Source organism: Marmota flaviventris, chromosome X (genome assembly GCF_047511675.1).
Source record: "Marmota flaviventris isolate mMarFla1 chromosome X, mMarFla1.hap1, whole genome shotgun sequence".
Taxonomy (NCBI): Eukaryota; Metazoa; Chordata; class Mammalia; order Rodentia; family Sciuridae; genus Marmota; species Marmota flaviventris.
Genome location: NC_092518.1, coordinates 56,542,406 through 56,570,229, shown reverse-complemented (window position 1 = coordinate 56,570,229; position 27,824 = coordinate 56,542,406). Strand labels below are relative to the sequence as shown.

Here is a 27,824-nt window from a genome sequence, read left to right as displayed (position 1 = left end):
GTGCCCCCTTGTTGTCTCTCGGCCGCCGTCCTCTCAACCGCCGCCCCCCTTTTCGGCTCCTTCCCTCCTCCCGCCTCCCGGCCCGGCCCTGCTGGCGCCTCTGGCGCTACGGGCTGGGCAAGATGGCGGCCTTCGGGATCTTGAGCTACGAACACCGGCCCCTGAAGCGGCCGCGCCTGGGGCCTCCGGATGTGTACCCTCAAGATCCCAAACAGAAGGAGGTGAGTTCCAAAATTCGAGCTCCCTAGGGTCTTGGGCAGATGATTAGAATAAGAGGCGGCATTGACAGTTTAGGGAAGGGGGGGCGGGGCGATTAGGTGGGAGCAAAAGTCCCGAAAGGGGGAAGAGTAAAGTGGGCCGGTGTCAGAGAGCAGGGACTGAGCTGCGAGGTTCCAAGGCATGAATTGGAAATGATGTAGGGGCCGCCGCGCCACAGTCACCCCTCTCTACACGCACACGTCTCAGAAAGTTGTCTGAGGTAGCTTGATGAGGCTACTCTCCAGGGAAGAGTGATGTTGAGGGAGCTCCAGGTGGTTGGGAATCTTAGTTGTCCTATGGGTGAGGGTGGGGTCCAAACGAAGGTAAAGGCCTAGCTTTAAATAACAATATGTTCTATTCAGAACCAATCCTCATCCCTTTCTCCCTTGTTCCTTTCATTTCTGCTTTTCTCTCCCACAATCACCTCCCAAGGAAAAAAATGCTAAAATGCTTTTTCCTGTCTCAGGATGAACTGACGGCCTTGAATGTAAAACAAGGTTTCAATAACCAGCCTGCTGTATCTGGGGATGAACATGGCAGTGCCAAGAACGTCAACTTTAATCCTGCCAAGGTGAGACAACACTGCCAGGCTGAAGGAAAAGGCTGGAAGAATCTGAGGATCAAAGGCCCTGGGTTGGGAAGATGTAAAGGGACAATCTAAGTGGCTGAGTTTGCCTTCATTATCCAAAGCTACCACATTGGCATTTTCCCATTAAAGGCACCATCACCTGTCTTCCCCTTCTTCCCACCCTAAAGTGTAGTTTTCTTCCTTCAGATCAGTTCCAACTTCAGCAGCATTATTGCAGAGAAGTTACGTTGTAACACCCTACCTGACACTGGTCGCAGGAAGCCTCAAGTGAACCAGAAGGACAACTTCTGGCTGGTGACTGGGCGATCCCAGAATGCCATTAACACCTGGTTCACTGATCTGGCTGGCACTAAACCGCTCACACAATTAGCCAAAAAGGTGAGGCACTGTTTCCTATTTTTCAAACTAAGAGGGGAGTGTGGGTACCAAGTGCTCTCCTATTTCCTGTATTAAGCTGCTTGGGTGTCAGCTCATGGGGAATAGAGACCTCACTAATTGTGATGTCCATCCAGGTCCCCATTTTCAGTAAGAAGGAAGAAGTATTTGGATACTTAGCCAAATACACAGTGCCTGTGATGAGGGCCGCCTGGCTCATTAAGATGACCTCTGCCTACTATGCAGCAATCACTGAAACCAAGGTTAAGAAGAGACATGTTGACCCCTTCATTGGTGAGTAATTCCTAACACCAGGCATACTATTGATGGCTTCAAGGAGTGATAGAGAAACCCTTGGAATCATTCTTCCTAATCTATATTCCTTGCTTCTACTTATATATTGCATCCATTCAATTAGTAAACATCAAGTAATTTGATTACCTGTTTTTGTGTTTTGGGCTGAAAAGATGACCAGTAGATTATCTCCTTAGGATACTTACAGTCTATTAGGAATGCTTAGGCAAATTTATATTTATGTTTTCTTTTTGTGTGTGTGTGGTGCTAGGGATTGAACTCAAGGCCTTGTAGATGCAAGGCAAATGCTCTACCAACTGAGCTATATCCCCAGCCCTATATTTATGTTTAAATAGCATAAATATAGAATGTGGTGAATGTCAAAAGAGGAGACAGGTCAGACATGGTGGTTACATGCCTGTAATCCCAGCGACTTTTGAGAAGCTGAGAAAGAAGGATGGCAATTTCAAGGCCAGCCTGGGCAACTTTAGTGAGACCCTGTTTCAAAATTTAAAAATTAGAAAAAGTTCTGGGGATGTAGCTCAGTGACAAAGCACCCCTGGGTTCAATTCCCAGTACCAAAAAAGAGGATACAGAACACAGATGGTTCTCTGCAACTTCAGTAGACAGAAAGATTACTTTCTTTGGGGGATAGTTGGGAAGCTTTGAGAAGGTAGAATTTAACTAGAGGCTAAGAGGAAGAGTATAATTTAGAATTATGGTGATTGGGGGTAGGAAGGGAACAGAAGGTATTCTAAGCAGAAGGATAGTGTCAAATTGTCCCTTTTCCATCTTGCCTCTAGAATGGACTCAGATCATCACCAAGTACTTATGGGAGCAGCTACAGAAGATGGCTGAATACTACCGGCCAGGGCCTGCAGGAAGTGGGGGCTGTGGTTCTACAATAGGGCCCTTGCCCCATGATGTGGAGGTGGCAATCAGGCAGTGGGACTACAATGAGAAGCTAGCCATGTTCATGTTTCAGGTACGGAGGAGGCCATGTTGTGTGGAGCATTGAATTGAGCCTAACTTTGGACTCTGCCACTATAGAACAGAATGTGCCTCTCCCTTTGCCCTGGTTATGGTTCTCCTTATCCTTTCATTTACTTTATCTGCCTGATTTTTAATAGTCCCTGGATTGAACTAATACGCATCCCATCCCTGTAACCCATAGGATGGAATGTTGGACAGACATGATTTCCTGACCTGGGTTCTAGAATGTTTTGAGAAAATCCGCCCTGGAGAGGATGAATTGCTTAAACTGCTGCTGCCCCTACTGCTTCGAGTAAGGCCTAGCATCTGGGGGGTGGGGGTAGTCTAGGGATGATTTGGGTAAGACTAAGACATTACAACAGTGTCCCTTGGAGAGAATCAGGGACCCTGATGATCTTGTTTTCACAGTACTCTGGGGAATTCGTTCAGTCTGCATACCTGTCCCGCCGCCTTGCCTACTTTTGTACCCGGAGACTGGCCCTGCAACTGGATGGCATGAGTAGCCACTCATCTCATGTTATATCTGCTCAGTCGACAAGCACACTACCTACCACTCCTGCCCCTCAGCCCCCAACTAGCAGCACACCCTCCACTCCCTTTAGTGACCTGCTTATGTGCCCTCAGCACCGGCCCCTGGTTTTTGGTCTCAGCTGTATACTACAGGTAGGTACTAGGTGGACCCAAGGAAGTGTTAAGATATAGCTTGAGAAGAACTGGGAGCCCATGCTGGAGAACAGGGGTGATTCCAAATTGGAGGTGGGAATAGGCACTGAGTACTTTCTTAGGAGATTGTTGCTTCTCGGTAATGGGGTGTTAGTTTCCCTTTGGGTGTTTTGTCCAGCCTCTCCCAGGGCTAAAAGGCTTTCCAGAAGGTGGGTGAAGGGAGGGGATCAAAGATGGATTGGTGCCTACCTCTGGGACTCAGAGTAACATTGTGTAACTTAGGGTTGGGTCTTACAATGGAATTCCATGTAGTCATGGTAACTGAGATTGACTTAGCTGTTTCTGTCTGGCAGACCATCCTCCTATGTTGTCCTAGTGCCCTGGTTTGGCATTATTCACTGACTGATAGCCGAATTAAGACGGGTTCACCACTTGACCACCTGCCTATTGCCCCTTCCAACCTGCCCATGCCAGAGGGCAACAGTGCCTTTACTCAGCAAGTAAGTCTGACCACTAGCCTGGTACTCCCAGATTGGAATATGAGTCTGAATTACTCTTCTAGAAATAGTAATTTGGAGTCTGGTACTGTTTTTTTAGCCTTTTGTATGCCTGAGTACATCCTTAAAGCCTTCCTTTTTGATATTGCAGGTCCGTGCAAAGTTGCGGGAGATTGAGCAGCAGATCAAGGAGCGAGGACAGGCAGTTGAGGTTCGCTGGTCTTTTGATAAGTGCCAGGAAGCCACTGCAGGTGGGTGTCAGAGGACAAATAGTAGGAAGTATCTTTGAGGAAAGGATGTTATGGTAAGGATGTAGAGATCATAGAGATCTGAGAGTCAGAATGCTTTGGACCTCTGGTTAAGTCCCCTTTACTGCTTGTCTTCCTTAGGCTTTACCATTGGACGGGTGCTCCATACTTTGGAAGTTCTGGACAGTCATAGTTTTGAGCGCTCCGACTTCAGCAACTCTCTCGACTCTCTTTGTAACCGAATCTTTGGATTGGGGCCTAGCAAGGATGGGCACGAGGTGAGCAAGAAGGGGAATAGAGGGGCAGGGGATATAGTTCAGTCGGTAGAATGCTTGCCTTGCATGCACAAGGCCCTGGGTTCAATCCCCAGCACCACAAAAAAAAAAGGGCAGGGGATAGAAAGAACAAATAATATAGTAAAAGTAGATGTATGTACAAGGATGGCAGGGTGAGGCATCTTCCTGGGCCCATTTTGGCTTCATTTTGTTTTGATACCAAGGATTGAATCTAGGGGTGCTTAACCACTAAGTGACATCCTCAGCCATTTTTATTTTATATTTTGAGACAGGGCCTTGCTAAGTTACTTAGTGCCTTGCTCGCTAAGTTGCTGAGATTGGCTTTGAATTTACAAACCTCCTGCCTCAGCCTCCCAGCAGCTGGGATTATAGGCATGTACCACTGCTCTGGGCTCAGGATATTTTCAGATGGGTCTAGTCTTTTAAAAAATTCAACTCAGCATACCCAGATTTCTTGTTTCTTTCTTTCTTTCTTTTTTTTTTTTTTTCTATAACTGGGAATTGCACCCAGGAGCACTTTAACACTGAGCTACATCTGCATTCCTTTTTATTTTGAGACAGGGTCTGACTAAGTTGCTTAGGGCCTCACTGAGTTGGTGAGGATGGCCTCAAATTTGTAATACTGCTGTCTAAGCTTCCAGAGGTGCCGAATTACAGGCATGTGCCACCATGCCCAGCAGCATACCCAGATTCCTACCAAAATTATGATTTGATGAAAGATTTTGAGGAGATGAAGAGGGCTGGTAACTTTCAGAGTGCAAAGTGATTTTGGAATATCAAGAATCTCTTTGGATTGGGCTGGGGTTGTGGCCCAGTGGTAGAGCACTTGCCTAGTATACATGAGGTCCTGGGTTCGATCCTCAACACCACATAAAAATAAGTAAATAAAATAAAGGTATTGTTTCTAACTACAAATAAAAAAATATTTTTTTTTAAAAAAGAATCTCTTTGGATTGAGTTCCATAGAAATTTGTTGTTGACTTGTGTTCCTGAACTGTTAAACATGAATGTGTGGGCTAAGGAATAGTTTCTCTTGGTAAATAAATAATTAACAAATGCTGTGTATAATTTTTTAAAAAAAGAAAAAAAATTAGAATTCAGTTCTTTGTCCCCAGCCTACCTTACTCACCCTTATCTTCCTTTGATTTCTAGATCTCTTCTGATGATGATGCTGTGGTTTCATTATTATGTGAATGGGCTGTCAGCTGCAAGCGTTCTGGTCGGCATCGTGCCATGGTGGTAGCCAAGCTTCTGGAGAAGAGACAGGCAGAGATTGAGGCTGAGGTTGGCCAATGGGAGGGAATTTCACCAGGGTTGGAGATCCTAGAGAGTGCAAAGTGGGACCAAAGTTGAAGGTGTGAAAACAGAATAAAGAAACGTGGGCAGGGGCTGGGGCTGGGGCTCAGAGGCAGAGCGCTCGCCTGACATGCGTGAGGCACTGGGTTTGATCCTCAGCACCACATAAAATAAAATAAAGTTATTGTGTCCATCTATAATTTAAAAATAAATATTAAAAACAAAGAAACGGTAGAGTCAGGTGTGGTGGCACATGGTTGTATTCCAGTTGACTCAGGAGGCCAAGACAAGAGATTGCAAGTTCAAGGCCAGCCTTAGCAATTTAGAGAGACCCTCAGCCACTTAGCAAGACCCTGTCTCAAAATTAGGGTGATGTTCAGTGGTAAAGCATCCCTGGGTTTAATCCCCAGTAGAGATCCTATAGGGAATGTTAAGGACATGGAGCATGAGTAGAAAGGAGCATTTGATAACTGGTTAGAGAAGAGATCAAGGCTATAGCTGGGAGGTGGCAAAAAGTGAAGAAACAGGGAAAAGTCAACCCTCAGTTTGTTCTCTCATCTTGCAGCGTTGTGGAGAATCCGAAGCAGCAGATGAGAAGGGTTCCATTGCTTCTGGTTCCCTTTCTGCTCCTAGTGCTCCCATTTTCCAGGATGTCCTCCTGCAGTTTCTGGATACACAGGCTCCCATGCTGAGTATGGACCCCTGCCACCCTCTGGTTGTTCTAGACTCAGTTAGCCATTACTGTTACCAGAAAGCATAATAAGGGCCTTCTGGTCTGTATTTGTCTTGGGTTCTGTACAGAATTACTTTTAGACATAATACTTTGTGTCCTTCAACAGTTTTTGGATGGGAGGCTTCATTCCTATGATTGCATCAGGGGTATTCCTCTCTGACCTACTCCTGCCTTAGGTGCCTCCTTCTCTTTCTGACCCCTTCTTCTGTGCTCTGCTAACTCATCTCTTCTCGTTCCCTCCTTCCAGCGGATCCCCGAAGTGAGAGCGAGCGGGTGGAATTCTTTAACTTGGTGCTGCTTTTCTGTGAACTGATTCGACATGATGTTTTCTCCCACAACATGTATACTTGCACTCTAATCTCCCGAGGGGACCTTGCCTTTGGAGCCCCTGGTCCCCGGCCTCCCTCTCCCTTTGATGATCCTGTCGATGACCCAGAGCGCAAGGAGGCTGAAGGCAGCAGCAGTAGCAAGCTGGAGGTGAGTGGCTTTTCCTTACCCTCAATTGTTTCCTCTGACATTCCCATCAACTTTGCACAGTTCTGAGGCCTCATTTGTCTAAGAAGGGTAGTATTTTCTTAGTACTTTGGGATTTACAAAGCACTCTCATGTCAGTTTGTTGTTTTTTGTTTTTGTTTTTGTTTTTAAATTCGGTCTTGGGGCTGGGGATGTGGCTCAAGCGGTAGCGCGCTCGCCTGGCATGCGCACGGCCTGGGTTTGATCCTCAGCACCACATACAAACAAAGATGTTGTGTCCGCTGATAACTAAAAAATAAATATTAAAATTCTCAAAAAAAATAGAAAATAAAATTTGATCTTCACAACAGCCCTGGGAGGTACATTTATCTCCCATTTAAAGCTCATGGAAACTGAAGCCCATACTTAGTGACTGGACAGGGCTTGAATCTGGAACCTGTGCTTTCCCCAATATGGTCTTTTTTCTCTAGTTCTCACATGAAATATTCTAGGCAGTGGGGAGCATTTTCCTAGGGCTAAAGCAGCTTTGCTTATGTTCTGTGCCCTCAGGATCCAGCACTCTCAGAATCTATGGACATTGACCCTAGTTCCAGTGTGCTGTTTGAGGATATGGAAAAGCCTGACTTCTCAGTAAGTGTGATCCTGAGCATGGTAAAATCTAGCTCCTTAGTTCCTCCCATTTTGCCTCTTCTTGGAATTTCTTTATACTCCCTCATCCCCTTTTCTCTTCAATGTTCCACCCTTTTACTTTTCTTAGTTGTTTTCCCCTACTATGCCCTGTGAGGGGAAGGGCAGCCCATCTCCTGAGAAACCAGATGTAGAGAAGGAGGTGAAGCCACCACCCAAGGAGAAGATTGAAGGAACCCTTGGGGTTCTTTATGACCAGCCACGACATGTGCAGTACGCCACACACTTTCCTATCCCCCAGGTACTGTTCCCCAACACCTTGCAGTGATCTGTTTTGCCCAGATTTCTATCCAAGGAATTTGCCGAGGGGATGGAGCTGTTCCTGAGGGCTTGGGTGTTCTGGGAAGGGAGTCAAGCATGGGGGAGCTGATGGGTACAGAGCATGCAACTAAGAGGAGGGAAGGAGATCCATGCTGAAGTCTGATGGTGCTGCTGGGATGCAGGAGGAGTCATGCAGCCATGAGTGCAACCAGCGGTTGGTTGTACTATTTGGGGTGGGAAAGCAGCGAGATGATGCCCGCCATGCCATCAAGAAAATCACCAAGGATATCCTGAAGGTTCTGAACCGCAAGGGGACAGCAGAAACTGGTGGGTTTGAGGCTTCTTAAACAGATCTCCCCCAAAGAATGCCCTAGTCAGTCTTCCCATCCCCAGCATAGGGAACTCCCCAGTCATGTCCCAATGTCCTGTCTCTTGGAGTCTCTGAGAGCTCTAGTCCTTTTGAAACTTCCCCCCTCATTCCCCCCCTCTGCAGACCAGCTTGCTCCTATTGTGCCTCTGAATCCTGGAGACCTGACATTCTTAGGTACCTCACAGTAAGCCCCATACTGCCCTCCCTCCCTCCTCCTTCCCTCCCTCAACCTAGTACCTCCCTGTACATATTCCTCTAAGGTCCACATAGTCTGTGGTCCTCTAAACCTTTGTTTCACAGTCCCATTCATCCTTCCCTTCATCCCTCCCCAGCCCTTCCTTGACCCTCCCTTCCCTTTTTCCCTTTCCTTCCTACCCTCCCTTCCACCCCTCCCTTTCATAGCCTCCTCTCCATATCCCTCTCCCCTCCCCAGTCAACTAGTTGTTTTGTCTGTCCTGACTCATCCTTTTCAACTGTCCCTTCAGGTGGGGAGGATGGGCAGAAGCGGCGCCGCAACCGACCTGAAGCCTTCCCCACTGCTGAAGATATCTTTGCTAAGTTCCAACATCTTTCACATTATGACCAACACCAGGTCACTGCTCAGGTGTGGGCCTAAGCCCAGCCCCTTCCCACATTCTGGCCTCCTGTCCTGTTTCTCCTTCCCTTTTATCTTTTTCCCCTTCCTAAGCAGGCTAAGCCTGTTGGTATCATCCCCTTCCACCATCATCCTTTCCTGATTCCCTGGGTCTTCTTCCCTCTCTCCACTCCCTTCTCACTCCCACTGCCCTTATCAGGTCTCCCGGAATGTTCTGGAGCAGATCACGAGCTTTGCCCTTGGCATGTCATACCACTTGCCTCTGGTGCAGCATGTGCAGTTCATCTTCGACCTCATGGAATATTCACTCAGCATCAGTGGCCTCATCGACTTTGCCATTCAGGTAGGGAAGATAAGGAAGATAAGGGTGGAGGAAAGAATTCGTGCTATATAGGGTCATGAAGGCAGGGATAGAAGCGTCAGCCAGTTTTGCAGGCTATTAGGATGGGGCAGGAAGACTAGCACAGGGGGGAGTGGAACATGAGCTAAGACTGCAGGAATAGAGACTTAAGTGCTCCCCTAGGAGGCCCAGGAGACAGATTAGAGCATTGGGCACAGACTGTCCTGCCACTGTGGAATTCATAGAAGTGTGTCCTGGAGACTGGTGAGAGGTGTCATTTATGGAGTAAAGGACGGTAACAGGACCTTTCTATGCTGAGGCGGCTCCAGCATGAAGGGGCTCCAGCCTGGCGTATCAGCTTCCTCACAGGAAGCAGGGTTATGAATGACACGAGGGGCCCTTTCTCACCTCTCACCTTCGTTCTCTCTGCTAGCTGCTGAATGAACTGAGTGTGGTTGAAGCCGAGCTGCTTCTCAAATCCTCGGATCTGGTGGGCAGCTACACTACCAGCCTATGCCTGTGCATTGTGGCTGTCCTGCGGCACTACCATGCCTGTCTCATCCTCAACCAGGACCAGATGGCGCAGGTCTTTGAGGGGTAAGCAGGGCTTGCTTCCAAAAAACTTGAAAACACACAGGGCTCTGGTGGATGCCAGTGAAAGTGGCCTGGGAAGAACATGTGAGCTCACACTGTGGGGAGGGGCCTACAATTCAGATGGATAAGGAATGGTGTTACCAGGAGACTTGAATCTGTTTCAAGGGGCATTTGTGCCCTAGGCCCTGTACACCTCCTGCTAATCCTCCCAACCCTGCCTCTTATGACAGGCTGTGTGGTGTAGTGAAGCATGGGATGAACCGATCAGATGGCTCCTCTGCAGAACGCTGTATCCTTGCTTATCTCTATGATCTGTACACCTCCTGTAGCCATTTAAAGAGCAAATTTGGGGAGCTCTTCAGGTAAGAGAGGTGGGAGGTAAAGGGTAGAGAGTGGGACCTAGTCTCATCTCCTTCCCATTACCACCCACCTCAGGAGCAGAGCACAGCCCAGGGCCCTGCTGTCTACAGAGGGTCACTATGGACTGTGTCCTCCATGTGTTGTTACATTACCAAGAGTGGGCCTTCTTCTTCTCTGCCTCCAGAGGCCCCTGTTTCTTATTCTCATGTGGTTCCTTTCCTGCCCAGTCTGCCAGACCCCATCTCCTTTTTTCTTGTCCCAAGTTCCCTTGTCCCTCACTCCCTCCTTTTTTTTTCCTTTTCTCCCCTCTCCTGACCATCCCTGTACCACACCTCCACCAGACCTTCTTCAACACAGCTATCTCCTTTCCCCGACCCCTGCAGCGACTTTTGCTCAAAGGTGAAGAATACCATCTACTGTAATGTGGAGCCATCAGAATCTAATATGCGCTGGGCACCCGAGTTTATGATCGACACCCTGGAGAACCCTGCTGCTCATACCTTCACCTACACAGGGCTAGGCAAGAGTCTTAGTGAGAACCCTGCTAACCGCTACAGCTTTGTCTGCAATGCCCTTATGCACGTCTGTGTAGGGCACCATGATCCCGATAGGTATGGGGCATACTGAATGAGGAATGGGCATTACACCCCTACCTGATATTGGGAGGGGTGACATACCTGGGAGGTTCTACACCCTGATTATTACTGGGGTAGAGATGAAAAGTTAAAGAATCTGAAGTTTTTGTATAGCAAGGCTTTTCCTGAGGGCATCTGTACTTTTCCCTAGGGTGAATGACATTGCAATCCTGTGTGCAGAGCTGACCGGGTACTGCAAGTCACTAAGTGCTGAGTGGCTAGGAGTACTTAAGGCCTTGTGCTGCTCCTCTAACAATGGCACTTGCGGTTTCAATGATCTCCTCTGCAATGTAGATGTAAGACTTGGGGTAGCTTCTTGGTGGAGAATGGGGAAGTTAGTGGGGCAGGGGGCTAGGCATGATTATCAAGGTCTTAGTGGGTCAGAGTTCTGTAGAAGGGAAGCACACGGCTTTCCTTGGGTGCCTCCTCTCCACCCTGACCCATCATGTCTGCTTTTTCCTCTAGGTCAGTGACCTGTCCTTTCATGACTCATTGGCTACTTTTGTTGCCATCCTAATTGCTCGCCAGTGTTTGCTCCTAGAAGATCTGATCCGCTGTGCTGCCATCCCGTCACTCCTGAATGCTGGTGAACTACCAATCCATAATTTTTAGAATTTCTGTACCCCACATTTCAATACACATTTGATGGCCATCCTCCCATCATTCAGTGTGGGACACCCTGCTTTGGTTCCCAGGTCCTTACCCCAAGGCCAGAGCTTTTGTGCACCCCAGGCTAGACGCAGCCTGTTTTATAAACCTGGATTTGTACATTTCCATTTGTGTGTGTGTGTGTGTAAGAGAGAGAGAGAGAGAAAGAGAGAGAGCGCGAGCGCACACAGTGTTGGAAATCAAACCTAGGGCCTTATGCATACTAAACATGTGCTCTGATGCTGAGCTACACCCCCAGCCCAACAACCTTTCCATTTTTTTGACCATTCGACTGCATAATAGTTCTCTGCTCTAACTTCCCTTCAGTGTTCTTTTTCTCTATTCATTCTCCCCTTTACCCCCCAACCACAGTTCAGCTTCAATCTTTTCTAGATCTGCTTTGTTTTCCTCTTAGCTTGTAGTGAGCAGGACTCAGAGCCTGGGGCCCGGCTTACTTGCCGCATCCTTCTTCACCTTTTCAAGACACCACAACTCAATCCTTGCCAGTCTGATGGAAGTAAGTGACCCTGATCAGAGTCAGGCAGCAGTAGAAAGTGCCCCCTCAACCCCTGTGGTCTCTACTCTTGCTTCCCCTGACTTCAGCTCCCTCCACAGACAAGCCTACAGTCGGAATCCGCTCCTCCTGTGACCGCCACCTGCTGGCTGCCTCCCAGAACCGCATCGTGGATGGAGCTGTGTTTGCTGTTCTCAAGGCTGTGTTTGTACTTGGTACGGGGTAGGAAGGGAGTGGTGCCAGAAGTGTGTATAGGGTGGAGTGCCAGCTAAACTACAAGAGACAGTCTTTCTCCCTCCTGAAGGTGGTCTCTCTGACCTGAGGAGAGGAGGGAGAGAAGTATATTTTTGTCCCATAGGACAACATTAGGGGAGTTTCTGCCTCTGTGGGCCTGGGGCGGGTCTCCACCCAGTGTTCTGATCTTTCTCTGCCCTCCCTATCTCCCACCCGTGAACCACAGGGGATGCGGAACTGAAGGGTTCAGGCTTCACTGTGACAGGAGGAACAGAAGAACTTCCAGAAGAGGAGGGAGGAGGTGGCAGTGGCGGTCGGAGGCAGGGTGGCCGCAACATCTCTGTGGAGACAGCCAGTCTGGATGTCTATGCCAAGTACGTGCTGCGCAGCATCTGCCAACAGGTCAGTCTCACCTTCCCCCCACACCTCCTAAATGCCACTGTATAATATAGTCCCGTTTCCAGCTTGTGATCACACTACTTCCTTACTATACGTAGGGTCCCTTACCTATCCCCAGCACATCACCCCTATTCGTAACCCCATCACTGGTTGCCCCCAGTCCCCTGATTATTAGCTTCCTCAGGAATGGGTAGGAGAACGTTGCCTTAAGTCGCTATGTGAGGACAGCAATGACCTACAGGACCCAGTGTTGAGTAGCGCCCAGGCCCAGCGCCTCATGCAGCTCATCTGTTACCCACATCGACTTCTGGACAATGAGGATGGGGAAAACCCCCAGAGGCAGCGCATTAAGCGTATTCTCCAGGTAGGCCAAGGTGATGGGGGTCTTGGAGGAAGCAGTGGGACCCAACCTAAGGAGAAACAGTGGGAACCAAGAAAAAGAGCACGAAGACGAACAGGGATGTAGGAGAAAGGGGGTGAGAGAAACAGCACCAGCGTGGGTTTAGGAGTAAATCCAGTATGGACTAGACTTGAGAGTAAGACTGTTAGGTGCATGCACAGCTGTCTGGAGTGAGAATGGCTCATCAGTGGGAGGCATAGCATCTGGGAGGCCTGGTTTTTGGCTTTATATATTTGGCACATTGGTTGTGATGCAGTAACTGAATAGTAATAGCTATTCTTTATTGAGTACATACTTTATGCCCAGGTATTATACACAGCACTGTGTGTAGCGTTGTGTAAATATTTTCTCCCTTAATCTTTGTAATCCTATGAGGTGGGCGTGAGTATCCTTGTTTAACCAATGAGGAAACTGAGGCTTGAAGAGGTTAAGTAATTTCTATAAAGTCACACAACTAGTAAGCTTGGAGTCACTATGTGAGCCTAGGTAGGCTTGTGCCCTTTCCACTGCTTCAGATGTTTAGGGGACTGAAGGATGGAAAAATAAGGCCATGGAGGACAAGCTAAAGGAATGAGGTCTCTTCAGTTCAGAGGAGATAATGCCAAAAGGAAATTAGCTAACAGTGGCCTCCCAGTCTCTGTAGGACTTTGAGAGATTGTCCTGTAAAGGTCCTGTCAGGGACATTGAGCAGCTGATCTAAAACAGCAGAGGCAGATTTCAACTTTAACATCAAGGATTTAAAAATTAAGCATTGGGCTGAGGTTGTAGCTCAGTGGCAGGGCACTTGCCTAGCATGTGCGAGGCACTGGGTTCATTTCTCAGCACTGCATACAAATAAAAATAAAGGCATCTACAACCACAAAAATATTAAAAATAAATAAATGAAAGTTAAGCATTAAGCAGGACTTTTTGATGAAAAGGATATGAGGTTCTGGAACAGGAATCTGGAGAAAGACTTCTTTCCTGAACTACATTTAAAATAGGATAGATTTTCAACCATTTTGGATTTTTAAAACTTAATCTTTCCTAAAGAGAGGGACATAGAGGTCCTTTCAGACCTCTATTAGTCTGTGATTTGAGGTATGGGAGATCAGGAATTGGCCACAGAATGGTGGGGGTGTGACAACAATGATGACTAGCTTGGGGGTGGGGCCTCTACCGCAGAACTTGGACCAGTGGACCATGCGCCAGTCTTCCTTGGAGCTGCAGCTCATGATCAAGCAGACCCCTAACAATGTGAGTAGTGCCCACCCAGGCCCTCCCTTTCCCATGACCACTTCTAGCTCCACATGTCAAGAGGTGAGCCACTATAGAAGAACCTAGGTCCTACCCTTGGGCTCTTGAACTGAGAGAGATAAGAGGGTATGGGAAAATAGCAGACGTGTGAAGCTGATGATAAAGAAAATGAGTTCAGAGTATTAGAGCACTGAGTGGTGGGGAAGCTTGGCAGCACTGGCAGTGGAACCTGTTTCTGTGGCCACAGATGTAAAGAGGTGTTCAAAGGAAAAAACAGTGAGAATTGGAGAAACATGGAGGTGCTGGAGGTTACAACTCCCGACAGAGTTTTGTCCCTGCCTTCCTCTCAACCTCCACATATGCTCTCCTTTACCTCATCTCCCATTTCTACTATCATCTTTTCTCTTTACTCCTATATACCTGGTTTTGCATCTTTATGCCTTTCACCTTTCACAGGAGATGAACTCCCTCTTGGAGAACATCGCCAAGGCCACAATCGAGGTTTTCCAACAGTCAGCAGAGACAGGGTCATCTTCAGGAAGCACTGCGAACAACATGCCCAGCAGCAGCAAGACCAAACCTGTGCTCAGGTTGGGTGGAACCATGTCAGGACTCATCCCCTTACAAGTTCCTCTCTACTGGTAGCATGAGTGATGGCTGCTGCATGGAGATACCATCCATGTCCAGGGAAAGGAGAGGATGGATTGGCAACCTTGCCCTGCTCCTCTGTAATCCCGTGTCCTCTCTTCTGTCTTCCAGCTCTCTAGAGCGCTCTGGTGTATGGCTGGTGGCCCCCCTCATTGCCAAGCTGCCTACCTCAGTCCAAGGGCATGTATTAAAGGCTGCTGGAGAGGAACTGGAGAAGGGTCAGCACCTGGGCTCTTCTTCTCGCAAAGAACGTGATCGACAAAAGCAGAAGAGGTAAAGGGGCTGTGGAGGGGGCCAGTATTGAGGGGAAGTAGGGAGAGGAGGCAGGCCCAGGGAATAAAAATTGGGGCTGAGGGCTGAGAACAAACATCACAGGGAAGTGGCCCATCAGGGGATAAAAGTGGTATGGCTGAGCAAGAGGCTAGATCTTTTTTTTAATATTTATTTTTTTTTAGTTGTAGCTGGACACAACACCTTTATTTATTTATTTTTATGTGGTACTGAGGATAGAACCCAGGGCCTCACATGTGCTAGGCGAGCACTCTACTTCTGAGCCACAACCCCAGGCCAAGAGGCTAGATCTTGAGAAAGCAAAGTCTGGGATTTGGAGGAATAAGGTTGGAAGTTGCCTTATCCCCAGCCCATGGCTTTCTCGTCTTGTCTCTTTTTCCTTTTATTTCCCTTCTGTCTCTAGCATGTCCCTGTTGAGCCAGCAGCCCTTCTTATCTCTGGTGCTGACATGTCTGAAAGGGCAGGATGAGCAACGTGAGGGACTCCTTACCTCCCTCTACAACCAAGTGAACCAGGTACAGGTCTCTGAGCTATGGAGGTGGGCAGGAGGGTAGTAAAGGATATACCTAAGAGGCCACTATGGACTTGGAACCTTCGTTACTTTCAGATAAACAGATTGGGTGATTTGGAATAGAAACAAGAAGATCCCTGAGCTGCATGTTAAACTTGTTTTATCCTAGATTGTGAATAATTGGCGAGAGGACCAGTACTTAGATGATTGCAAACCAAAGCAGCTAATGCATGAGGCACTCAAACTGCGGCTCAACCTGGTGAGGGGGGAACTGGGGAAAAGAAGGAAGGGTGTGGGGCTGGAAATGCAGTAAAGAAGTCCCAGCCCAGCCAGGCATGATGGCACATGTCTGTTGTCCTAACACTTGGGAGGCTGAGGTGGGAGGATCACTTGAGTCTATGAGTTTGAGACATGCCTGAGCAACATAGCAAGGCCCTGTCTCAAACAAACAAAAGTAGAAGCCCCCTGGGCATGGTGGCACATGCCTGTGATCCCTGCAGCTCAGGAGGCTGAGACAGGAATATCACAAGTTCAAAAGCCAGCCTCAGCAATGGTAAGGTGCTAAGGAACTCAGTGAGACCCTGCTCTAAATAAAATGTAAAATAGAGCTGGGGATGTGGCTCAGTGGTTGAGTGCCCCTGAGTTCAATTCCTGGTACCCTCCCCCTCCCCCCAATAAAAAGAGAAGCCCCAGGTTGTTGGGAGAATAAGGATGAGGATGGAGACCACAGGTTTTGGGGGGTCTTCAAGTATTAATCCTGCTCTCCTAAAGGATGCAGGGCCTGAAATGGTTAAAGGAACTGGATCACTGCAGTCAGGGTCCAGTAGGTTGCATAACCCAGATCCTTATAGGGACTCTGCCTCTGTATCCTAGATTCTAGCTGGACCTGAGAAATACTAGAAACCCATTGTAGAATGTTGAATGGAATCCTGGCAATCATTTAGTCAAACTCTTATAATTTTATAAGTATTGAAACAGAAGCTGAGAGATATCAAGAATTCAGTCATCAGCCCAAAATCCTATAACAAATCACAGATAAATGGAACATGACCTCAGGGGTCCTAACTCCCACCCAACCTATTTCCTTACTAAACTTTCTTTAAATGCTGGTCATCACCCCTGCACCCCTGAGAGCCATCTGACTGACTTGTGGTCGTGGCAGGTGGGGGGCATGTTTGACACAGTGCAACGCAGCACCCAGCAGACCACAGAGTGGGCCATGCTCCTCCTGGAAATCATCATCAGTGGCACTGTCGACATGCAGTCCAACAAGTAAGCATCCCTGTCCCCTCCCTGCTGTTCTGTATTGCAACAGAGCCCCCTACCCTTGTGCCAGCTACCCTACCTACTGTGATCAGCGTGGATGTAACTGTGGACTCCGTGGCCCTGGATTTTCCACTGTCTCATTGCCCTTGGCATGACATATCAAGCACCTCTCCCTGCTCCAATTCTCCCCTCAGGCCTTTTTCTTTCTTAACCTCTTTGTTCTATGGTTTTCTCCCTTTGCACCTGCCACAGTGAGCTCTTTACTACTGTGTTGGACATGCTGAGTGTACTCATCAATGGAACCTTGGCTGCAGACATGTCTAGCATCTCACAAGGCAGCATGGAGGAAAACAAACGTGCATATATGAACCTAGTGAAGAAGCTGCAGGTGAGCAGAGGAGGTGCCTGGGTACTAGGACCTCAGTTTCGTTCACCCTGACCGAGTTTGTTGTCCAGCCAGCTTCAGGGACTTTGTTCTGGCCTGAGCCCTCTGCCCTTCACTTTTTTTTTTTGGTGGTGGTGCTGGGGATTGAACCCAGGGCATTGTGCATATGAGGCAAGCACTACCAACTAAGCTATATCCCCAGCCCCTCTTCCCTCCACTTTCACATCTGTTTTTACTTTGTTATTCATGCAAGGAGGATTTTCTGAATGTCATCTTTATATCAGGTTCTGGGCTACCCCACGACTTCCCATCGCTCTTTTTCTGTGTCTTTGAACTCTTGTCCCATCTTCCTGTGCCTGCAGAAGGAATTGGGAGAGCATCAATCAGACAGTCTGGAAAAGGTTCGCCAGTTGCTACCACTGCCCAAGCAGACTAGAGATGTCATCACGTGTGAACCACAGGGCTCCCTCATTGACACCAAAGGCAACAAGATTGCTGGCTTCGATTCCATCTTCAAGAAGGAGGCATGTTCCACTGTCTTCCCATACCTGCTGCCCCTTTGGGGAAGAGCCTTCCCTACGTTAACCTGGAAGCCCCAGAAGACTCAGATCCAAGAGTTTGTCGGGCTCTGCCTATAAAAACCATCTCTGGGGTTCTGAGTGAATCACTTAGCTTTCCTTACATTTCATCTCTCCTTCTTTGGAGTCCTGCCCTATTTTCTTGATCTCTCCCTCCACCTCCACCCACCTTGTCACATACCACCCCTTTCTCAGCACCGCACCCTCCTCTTTCCTTTGCCCCACCTGCCTCCTCTATGGCCCCACCCATCTGTCTGGTTGATAGCTCTATATCTCTTATCCCTGCATTTCTCTCCCCTACCCACCCATCTGGGCACAGTTTTCTCTCTTCCCTCTATGTCAGTTGCAGTATTTGTTCAATAATCATAATTGCGGTGTATAGTAGACAGTGAGAGGGAAAAGAGGATGCTGACTTTAAAATTCAAATCCTTTCATATATACATTATCTTAATTTCTCATCCGTCTCATTTTCTTTTTCTCTTTCTGCCTTTCTCTTTGCTTTTTTTCTGTCTCTCGCCACCTGCCCCCCCCCCCCGCCGCTTTCCTGTTTCTTTCTCTGTCTTCCTCTGAATGTTGTTCTCCTTCCTTCCCCACTTTTTTTCTCTCTCCTCACCCACTTCTCTGTCTCCCTGCCTCTGTGTCTGCTTCTTGCCCCAGCTCTGCCTCCGCTGCATCTTTCATGACTTCATCCTTTGCCTTTACGCCTCTCCCTGCCACCCATCCCTCTCTCCCTTCATGACTCTTCCACATGGGTGTGTGTGTTCCTATGTATCCAAGTCTGTTTTTCCTCCTCTCACCATCTCTACCAATCTAAGCATAACTTTTTTTTTTAAATGCCAACAGATATTTTACCCCTTTCTCCAAGTTCTCAAGGTCTAGCTTCTATTTTCCATGTCTCAACAGCTCATTGTGTCTCATTTTCTGGAGCAGGGTCTACAGGTTTCCACAAAACAGAAGATATCTCCCTGGGATCTCTTCGAGGGCTTGAAGCTCTCTGCACCACTCTCCTGGGGCTGGTTTGGGACAGTCCGAGTTGACCGGCGAGTGGCTCGAGGGGAGGAGCAGCAGCGCTTGCTACTCTACCACACACACCTGAGGCCCCGGCCCCGTGCCTATTACCTAGAGCCACTGCCACTGCCACCAGAAGATGAGGAGCCACCAGCTCCCACCCTTCTAGAACCTGAGAAAAAGGCTCCTGAGCCCCCCAAAACTGACAAACCGGGGGCTGCTCCACCCAGCACTGAGGAACGCAAGAAGAAATCCACCAAGGGCAAGAAACGCAGCCAGCCAGCCACCAAGACAGAGGCCAGTGCCTCCCCTGCTGCAGTTCTCCCCCAGCCCATCTTCATGACTTTGTGTATAATCGAGTTTATGGTTTATGGGGATGTGGCACATGGGAAAGGATGCCATTAGAGTTGAAATAAAAATTAGCCATATAAATGCAGCTTTTCTTTACCCCATCTTCCCTCACCTAATCTCCCTATATTCCGCTACAACCCACTCACCTTCCTCTGCTACCTACACAGGACTATGGCATGGGCCCAGGCCGAAGTGGTCCCTATGGTGTGACAGTGCCTCCAGACCTCCTGCATCACCCCAACCCCGGATCCATATCTCACCTGAGCTACAGGCAGGGCCCCATAGGCCTGTACACCCAGAACCAGCCACTACCTGCAGGTGAGGGCTAGCCACTGGGAATGGTGAGATCCCCTGGACTTTGCTTCCACTCCCCTGGGGTGCCATGGATGACTGGGACTCTGAGCAAGGGCTGGAGGGATGAGGAGCCTAGAGAGGTCAGTCCACTCTTTTTTCCAGGTGGCCCTCGTGTGGACCCATATCGCCCTGTGAGGTTACCAATGCAGAAGCTGCCAACCCGACCAGCTTACCCTGGAGTGCTACCCACAACTGTGACTGGTGTCATGAGCCTAGAACCTTCATCTTACAAGACTTCCGTGTACCGACAGCAGCAACCTGCAGTGCCCCAGGGACAGCGCCTTCGCCAACAGCTCCAGGCAAAGATAGTGAGAGGGGCAGTAGGGAGGGCTGTCAGGGAGAGGGGCTTTTGTGGGTCACAGGACTGAGGAGACATTTGGCATCTTCACAGGGTGGGATATACAAGAGAGGATGTAATAGAAAACATTTCCTGAGTTTGAGTTTTTCTCCTTTTACCCTTTAGCAGAGTCAGGGGATGTTGGGACAATCGTCTGTCCATCAGATGACTCCCAGCTCTTCCTACGGCTTGCAGACTTCCCAGGTAAGGGCTTGGGATTGGGAGCATCAGGGAGAGGAAGGTAAACTGCTGCACTCACTCTTGGCCCTGACTCCCTCTCTCCTCCTCTGCAGGGCTATACTCCTTATGTTTCTCATGTGGGATTGCAGCAACACACAGGCCCTGCAGGTACCATGGTGCCCCCCAGCTACTCCAGCCAGCCTTATCAGAGCACCCACCCCTCTACCAATCCTACTCTTGTAGATCCTACCCGTCACCTGCAACAGCGGCCCAGTGGCTATGTACACCAGCAGGCCCCAACCTATGGACATGGACTGACCTCCACTCAAAGGTACCCAAAGTAGTGAGAAGGAAAGGGACACTGAGGTATGAGGGAGCATTTGATTTGGGAAAACCAGTGCCTGAAGGTAATGGGACTGGTCTGAACTTTTGGAGACATTGAGAACATTTACCTGGTCATGTAACTCATAACCACAGAAGACTGAAGTAGGAAGGGAATATGGAGACCAGTAGTCTTACATCAACTTTCAGAATTTCTTAGAGGCTCTGAGAGGAGAAACCATTTACCTGACTCTGATAAAGAAAGTTCTGGGGTTTGTAGACATAGTGTAGGGTAAGGAGTCATAAATCCTGTGTTGAACAGTTGAACTTCAGGATGGACTAAAAAGTGAATACCTGAGTTAATGTTATTCAAGTTGTAGTTAAGACTTGGTAATTGTGTCATGAGGCTCTGCAGCTTAGGTTTAAAGCACTGAGTTAGAGGACTTATGAACTGTGGCTGTATGACCCACACTGTGCTAGGACTGAGTGAGATGAAGAAAGATAGCCCCCTTGCCAAAATACATAGTCCTTTACCACTTAGAATTTTTACTCTAGCTGAGGAGCAAAAATATTACATAGAGCCATGTGCAGTGGCACACACCTATAATCCCAGTGTCTCAGGAGGCCGAGACAGGAGGATTGTGAGTTCAAAGCCAGCCTCAGCAATGGCAAGGTGCTAATAAGCAACTCAATGAGACCCTGTCTATAAATAAAATACAAAAAAATAGGGCTGGGGATGTGGCTCAGTGGTTGAGTGCCCCTGAGTTCAATCTCTGGTACCCCCCAAAAAAATTACATCGAAAACTATATGAAGACTACCGTGAGTAAAGATAGAATCAGGTGTGCATAATGGGTGCTGTGAAGTAAAATAAGGATTCACAAGAAGTGGGATACTATCAGTGTGGACCTGAGCCATCAGAGAATTTTCATGAAGGAGGTTAGGCCTTTGAATTAGTTAGGATTGGGGTTTATGAAGAAGAGGAGAAGAAAGGGCATTCTAGGTAGAGATTGTAGCATGAACAAAGACATAGGGGCTGGAGTGAATAAGGTGTCTGGATGACAGAAGCAGAGTTAGGATGGAGTGTACAATTTTGCTGGGGGAAGGTTGATAGATGTCCTTGAATGCTGAGCTGCAGCATTGAGACACAATCGCAGAAAGGGTTCTTTTGATCAGGAAAATGATGGGAGGAGTTGAGCAGGTTGAGAGTGTGGAATGAGTGTATTGAAGGCAGGAGAAGATGAGACAGGGATTCCAGCCACTGACTGTCTCCTGGATATGCAATTCAGGTGGAGAGGGCATAAAGAGCAGTAGAACAACTTGAAGTGTTACCCAGGCACAAAAACAGCAACAACAAAAAACCTCAGTGAGTGCTTATAGAATACCTGTCGTGTTATAAGACTATTTTTCATTTTCATATGAAAAAAATAAAACACCTGAAAAATTCCTAACCACTAAGGCTATGAGACAATAAAATGGAGCATTGTCTTTACACCTTATTCTCTGACCAAAAAGTCAGAATTCAAAAGGGCTCCTTTGGTTAGTGCCAAGAGGAATGAATGCAATGACCTGTTAAAGTTTCTTGCAGGTCAGGGACCCAGGGTTTAAAATGCCACTCTGTCCCAACCCCATGCCTTGACCTCTGGTCTCCTTGTCTTTGGAGGTTTTCACACCAGACACTGCAGCAGACCACCATGCTAGGTACCATGACTCCGCTGAATACCCAGGGCGTCCAGGCAGGCGTCCGCTCAACTTCCATCCTACCTGAGCAGCAGCAGCAGCAACAACAGCAACAGCAGCAGCAGCAGCAGCAGCAGCAGCAGCAGCAACAGCAGCAGCAGCAACAGCAGCAGCAGCAGCAGTACCACATCCGGCAGCAACAGCAGCAACAGATCCTGCGGGTAAGGCCCTGAGAGGGTAAGGCCTTGGGATTCCATCCAGCACTTGGGAGCCCTAGGAGGGAAGAGAAGCTCAAGTTCCTCCCGCACTATCACCAAGATTAAATGGGGTGGTGTGCTAAGCACCCAGCAGAGCAGCTGGCTGCGCTGGGGTTTAGGTTGGTTGTCTCCCCTCTCCTTTTTTGCCTATTGAGGATCATAGTGGGACAGAGTTGAATACTGACTGATGGGTCCTCCAAGTTTGGTTTCATTTATGCATTGGTCTGAGAAAGGAAGAGCAGACCCAATGCTCTCCCTGCCCCCATCCCTCGAATACTAAGTTGTAGCTGCCTTGATGGCCTCAGAAATATCTTGTGTCTTCACAGCAGCAGCAGCAGCAACAACAGCAGCAGCAGCAGCAGCAGCAGCAGCAGCAACAACAGCAGCAGCAGCAACAACAACAACAACAACAACACCAGCAGCAGCAGCAACAGGCAGCTCCTCCCCAACCCCAGCCCCAGTCCCAGCCCCAGGTAGCTGCTGGACTCCAACCCCAGGCTCAGGGACAGCTGCCCAGGTTGGGCACATAGCCAGTGATCTGGGTTGGGAATGGTGTGTAGGGTAGCAGTGGGAGGCCAAGGCATGGCACTCTACAAAGGGATTGAGAAATGAGGCTGAAGAAGGAGGCCCGGGGGGTTAGAGTTCTATTTTCCGATTTCCCCTCCCACCTCAGTTCCAGCGCCAGGGGCTTCAGCAGACACAACAGCAGCAACAGACAGCAGCTTTGGTCCGGCAACTCCAACAACAGCTCTCCAGTAAGCTTGCCTGCCTTCCTGAGGAGAACCCCTTGGAATAAGTGGGGGACAGGGTGGGAAAATATAGCTAGGTGATTGCTTTGGGCCCAGGTTTCCTTCCCTACCTTTCTATGCCTTTCCCTTTCCCTTCCCTTCCCTTCCCTTCCCTTACTAGCTTTCTTCCTACATACCCATAACCTTTCTGGGTCTCCCATCCCTGACAATCTCTGGTTTTTCACAGATACCCAGCCACAACCCAGTACCAACATATTCGGACGCTACTGAGCCATGTGGAGGAACTGCTTGTGCACTGGATGTGGCCCCACACTTTCCTCTTAATTCCTAGCCCCTCTTCCTGGGCTAGCACCAGTAGTGGTTGGGGCCCTTCCCTCAGGCTCCATTTTTAATGAGTTTTTAGTATTTTTGTTAATGTGAAGCATTGAGCTGTTGGGTTTTGTATATTATTTATATAGAGAGACCCCAGAGCTGTTGCACCCAATACACAGAGCTTCTTTGCAAAGGGAGTGTGTGAGTTCTGTGTGTCGGGGAAGGGTGGTCTCTTGGGAGAGTGCTGGGGGTTGGACAAACAAGTCAGAAGCCTTCATGCCATTCAGATCATCGTCCCCCTTTACCTTCAACTCCCTGTTCCTTTTTTTCTGAGCAGGGAATATTTTTTATTGGTACATTATAATTATACATGATAGTGGGATTCATTATGCCATATTCATACATGCACATAGCCATAATCTGATCAGTCTGATTCTCTCCGTACATTTCTTGATTCTGATTGGAGTATTACTCTCTCTTCCCTGCTCCAAGGCAACATATCGAGGTACAGGCCCCCAGTCTCTTAAAAGGGGTAGCTTCTTTACAGCTTTCCTTCATGGAGGCCATGCCTCTGGGATTGGGGAGGACAGTTACATCAGGGGAAAAAAAATCAATGGAACTGGATTCTCTTTCTACAGCATCCTAGAAACTGGACCTCAAACAAGTGGGTGGGAGGGGTCAAGATGATGGACATTGCCTACCCTTTTTGCCATCTCGTGGTCCCCATCATGCACCAAGTGACATTCTTTTCATAGGCTAAAAATCTTCTCTCAGAGTCACATTTTTGAGATGAAAAACTGCCTTCCATTGGCAAGAGCCATCATAGAATAGGTGGCAGAAGGACAGTGTGGCTCTAAGAGGAAGAGAGGCCAGTAAGAAATAGCACACATTTCTCGCAGCCCTGCTCCTGGAACTGCTTGTTTTCACATGACCCACCTTGGCAGTTACCCAGAATGACTGATGCTCGCTCCCATTTTACAGTAGAGAAAACTCAGAACTTGCTCAGAAGTCACATTTGGAGCTGTGGCTGGGCCATTCTCGGCCCCCTTGCTTTCTGCTTTGGGCCCTAGATCCAAGGCTGTGCAAAAGAACCAACTGCCTTACAACAATGAAGTCTTCTGGTCTGCCTAGCCAGGGCTGGAAGAGGACCAGTTCCAGCCTGGTGGGTGGGTGCTACAGGAAGATTTGACAACTTAAGGGCAATGTTCCATGTTCGTTGAAGCCATAGTTGCACCTTATCACTGGGAAATGTCAAGTATGTTGGTAATACTGGGAGTACCAATCAATACCCAAGTCATAAAAAATAAAATCCCTCTTTGAGGTACATCCACAAAGCCCGTATGCATATGGGATTTACAAAGTTTAAGATTAGGTGAGTGCAAGGAATGGAACTCCCTGCCAGGATAAAGACAAACATGACTGAAGTTCTCTCTGACTTCTATCCTGACATAAACACACTGGAGCCCCAGGTGTTGACAGAAGCTTGGCTGGGATAAGGAGCCTTCAGAGGGGCCTGGGTGTGTCAGGCCCACTGGACAGGTGCACTACATTCAGAAACACACCATATCTGGGGCGGCGGGTAGAGGCTGAAACAGACAATTGGCATGCTGACAGAATCAAACCTGCCCCAACCAAAGCAGCAAAAGGGAACAGTGTTGACCTTTGGGAGAGTGACAGGATGAGAGCAAAGTGGTCCCACTGGTGGTTGCTGCTGGTGCTGAGGAGAGGTGAGGGATGCTGAGTGAGGTGGCAGCATATCTTTGTGGAATATGACTGGAGCCTCCTGCGTGCAGTGCCTCAGTTTCTCCCTTTGTTCCAAGGTCTCAAGCTTTGCAGGTAAAGTTTGGAATAGCTGCCCCTGGAGATCACCTGTCAGCTTGTGATTTGAGGTGTGCGTGTGAGAAAGGGAGAGTGTGTGAGCAGAACATGCTTGAGCATGGGGGTGGGGGGAATTGGGCCATGCCCCAGGACTTGAGCCATCTCTGGCACAAAAGGAGTTAATGGCAGGGACCGCGCCCCCCCGTGTCCGGGCACGCGCAGCGCGCCCCCTCGGTGCGCGGGCACAGCAGCCAGGCTGCCGGAGAGCTGATCTCGGGGATTCGGGTGCCGAGCCCTTGGCCTGGAGGCGATATGGGTGGTCCGTGGCCCGGTTCAGTCGCTCGCAGCAGCCCGGGGAACAGGTGAGGCCGCCTGCCCCGGTCTCTCATCTCATCCTCTAGCTGCCCATACCTTGCTCCCATCCTATCCCCTCCCAATCTCGGGTTCCTCCACTCCCCAGCCAATGGCCCCATCCCTCTCAACCCCATGTTCTTCATCGGCACCCCTGACCCCCCAATCCTCCCCCACTTCGCTTCTCTCCTCCACCTCCTCCCTAAATCCCGCATCCCTATCATCCTCCCGCCCATGGTCCCTCTATTTCCACAGCCCAATCCGCATGCTCACCAAAATACCCCTATCCAGGGCCCCCAGCCCCATTCCTGTATTGCACATTGCCAGTTCCCCCCTCCCCTGCAGTGCAGCCCCATCCCCCTTCCATCATAGCATCTCATAGCCAGTCTCCCTCCCCCACTCTCTGCAGCCCCCCCACCCAATGGAGGCCTTTATTCTATCCTCCCCATTCCAGTGCAACTCCATCCCCCAATACCATTCCAAAGCCGCGTAGCCCCCAATACTGCAGTTCTCAATACTGGTCCATTCCTGCACAATGCCCCTCGCCCAATACCGCTCCAGCCCCCAAAGTGCCCTCAGATGCCATTCTCATCCCTGGCATTGCTGCCTCCCCTTCCCTTTTCCCAAATTGCAAGTTGGACCAGGATGGAGATCTTGGCCTTGGGAACTCACAGTGGGTTCTAGGGTACAGAGGGCATTTGGGGGTCGGTTGGTTTGTCTAGGTGTTCACGGGGGAGGGGCTGCAGGAAATTGACTCAAAGGGGAATTTGGCATTTGGCGCCGAAGGGTTACTGGAGAGGAGGCATCCTGAAAGGGTTAATGGATTTCATGAGGTGGGGGAAGCACCGAGGGGGTTAATGGGGGGGGGTTGCTGGCGGGGAAGCCGTGTGAATGAGCGGTCTGTGCCCCGGAGTTGCCATGGAGACGGTGAATGGGGGGATTGTGTGAACTCAGCTGCGGACTATTCCCCCCCCCCATATACACACCCACCCACTCCCTCCTGCCCCACCTCCCTACTCCTACCCCTTCCTTCCCCTTCCCCTCCTCCTCTCCACCAGGGTGCATTCTGGGCAGTGTCTGGGATTTCCCCCCCATACTTTGCTCCCCATTTCCTCTGAGCCCCCACCCTTCAGTCACTTTACCCGCCCTCCCTCCTCCTTTTTCCTCTCTCTCTTTCTCTCTCTCTCTCTCTCTCTCTCTCTCTCTCTCACACACACACACACACACACACACACACACACATACACACACACACACACACACACACACACATTCTCATTCCCCTCTCGTGGTGGCAGCCGATTGCCGGGCGTTCCCAATCTCCCTCCCCCACCCCTTCAGCCACTTCTTAAAGGAGCAGGCCTGCAATCTCCGAAGGCGGGAGAATGGGGAAAAACTAAATGTGCCTGTGGTGTGTGTGCGTGCATGAGCATGTGCGTGGGTGCGTGTGTGCCCATGCTGGAGCATGTGTGTGCCTGTGTATATGTGTTGACTGTGTAACTGTGTCAGAAGGCCTGTGTCTGAGCGGGTTGTTATTTCTGTTTCTGTCTCCACCTATGTGTCACCATTATGCTGCATGTGTCTGGATATTTACCTATGCGGGTATGTGTGATTATATTTCAGTAGGTCTCTGTGTGTGTCTCTGAATGTATCACTATGTGAGGCTCTGGCTGTGTGAGGCACAACTGTCTCGGAATGTGGAACTATATGAGGGGATCTCTGTGGGCTTTGGAATGTATGTCTCTGTGAGTGAATATCGCAGTGTCTGTGATCCTGGCTTGGCTTCTCTTACTCCCTCTTTGAGTCTTTGTGGGTTTATTTCTATGAATCTCTGAGTGTGTGTCCCCACACTCTGTTGTTTATTTTACACTGGACTAGTATTGACAATGCCTAGCATGCTAGGCAGACAGGTTCCTGCCCTGGATTCTGGCATTCAGTGTGAATTAAGAGATAGCCAACAGAAAAGACCAAGGCTTAAGGATTTGGGAGCAGTGATGGGTATGGTAGGGTCTGGGGTCCCAGGTGAATGGCCATCAGTGCCCTCTGCCCTGCCTGAGGGTTTGGGGATCTCTCTTTGGGACTCTGCCTATCTTCTGCTTTTCAGTTTTCTGCCTTATTGACCTGGAATGAGATGAACAATCCTACCCTGTCCTAATGGGGAGGTTCCTGTGTGGGATTACTGGGTCCCAGGGGCTAGACAGCTCCATATTCACACAGCATGCCCAGAGATCCAAGATCTATTTCCAGCTCTTCCCACCCCCTGCCACCACCTGCTACTTTGACTCCAGCTGACCTCAATGATCTCCATTGGCTGTGGAGTTGAAGTTGGGGACTATGAACTTATAGTGGCAACAATTGTCACTCTGACAACAATTGTCACCCTTTGGATTTCCCAATCATGGCCCGGCACATAAAATGGTTTTGACCGGCAATGGATCAC

At 49.1% G+C, this 27,824-nt stretch overlaps 1 protein-coding gene across 11 annotated transcripts; it reads left to right on the top strand.

The window, feature by feature from the left end:
• Positions 1–19: 19 nt before the first annotated feature.
• On the top strand, positions 20–23,408 carry Med12 (mediator complex subunit 12). 11 transcript variants are annotated; one of them, XM_071606713.1, is made up of 46 exons: positions 20–221; positions 725–829; positions 1,034–1,225; positions 1,360–1,516; positions 2,320–2,501; positions 2,691–2,801; positions 2,918–3,172; positions 3,526–3,672; positions 3,821–3,920; positions 4,059–4,195; positions 5,366–5,497; positions 6,075–6,201; positions 6,490–6,719; positions 7,266–7,346; positions 7,474–7,644; positions 7,847–7,991; positions 8,158–8,208; positions 8,520–8,638; positions 8,829–8,972; positions 9,403–9,566; positions 9,794–9,925; positions 10,265–10,534; positions 10,710–10,854; positions 11,024–11,144; positions 11,622–11,723; positions 11,810–11,935; positions 12,181–12,356; positions 12,538–12,717; positions 13,918–13,989; positions 14,446–14,579; positions 14,749–14,910; positions 15,332–15,443; positions 15,609–15,698; positions 16,602–16,711; positions 16,958–17,093; positions 17,453–17,614; positions 18,599–18,973; positions 19,195–19,345; positions 19,484–19,689; positions 19,845–19,922; positions 20,012–20,066; positions 20,142–20,229; positions 21,881–22,118; positions 22,481–22,627; positions 22,828–22,909; positions 23,130–23,408. In XM_071606713.1, the coding sequence occupies exons 1-46, from the start codon at positions 123–125 to the stop codon at positions 23,171–23,173; spliced, it is 6,543 nt and encodes a 2,180-aa protein (XP_071462814.1). In that variant the 5' UTR covers positions 20–122; the 3' UTR covers positions 23,174–23,408. The 11 variants fall into 11 exon arrangements, with proteins under 11 accessions (XP_071462814.1, XP_071462815.1, XP_071462809.1 ...); XM_071606714.1 differs by having other exon boundaries at positions 21–221; positions 10,307–10,534; positions 11,822–11,935; positions 22,484–22,627; XM_071606708.1 differs by having other exon boundaries at positions 21–221; positions 19,484–19,680; positions 20,012–20,229.
• Positions 23,409–27,824: the final 4,416 nt, after the last annotated feature.

Coding starts and splice junctions, on each gene's coding strand:
- Med12 (XM_071606706.1), top strand. CDS start 123: ATGGCGGCCTTCGGGATCTTGAGCTACGAACACCGGCCCCTGAAGCGG. Junction 3,673..3,820: donor ACAGTGCCTTTACTCAGCAA/GTAAGTCTGACC, acceptor TTGATATTGCAG/GTCCGTGCAAAGTTGCGGGA. Junction 10,855..11,023: donor ATCTCCTCTGCAATGTAGAT/GTAAGACTTGGG, acceptor TTTTTCCTCTAG/GTCAGTGACCTGTCCTTTCA.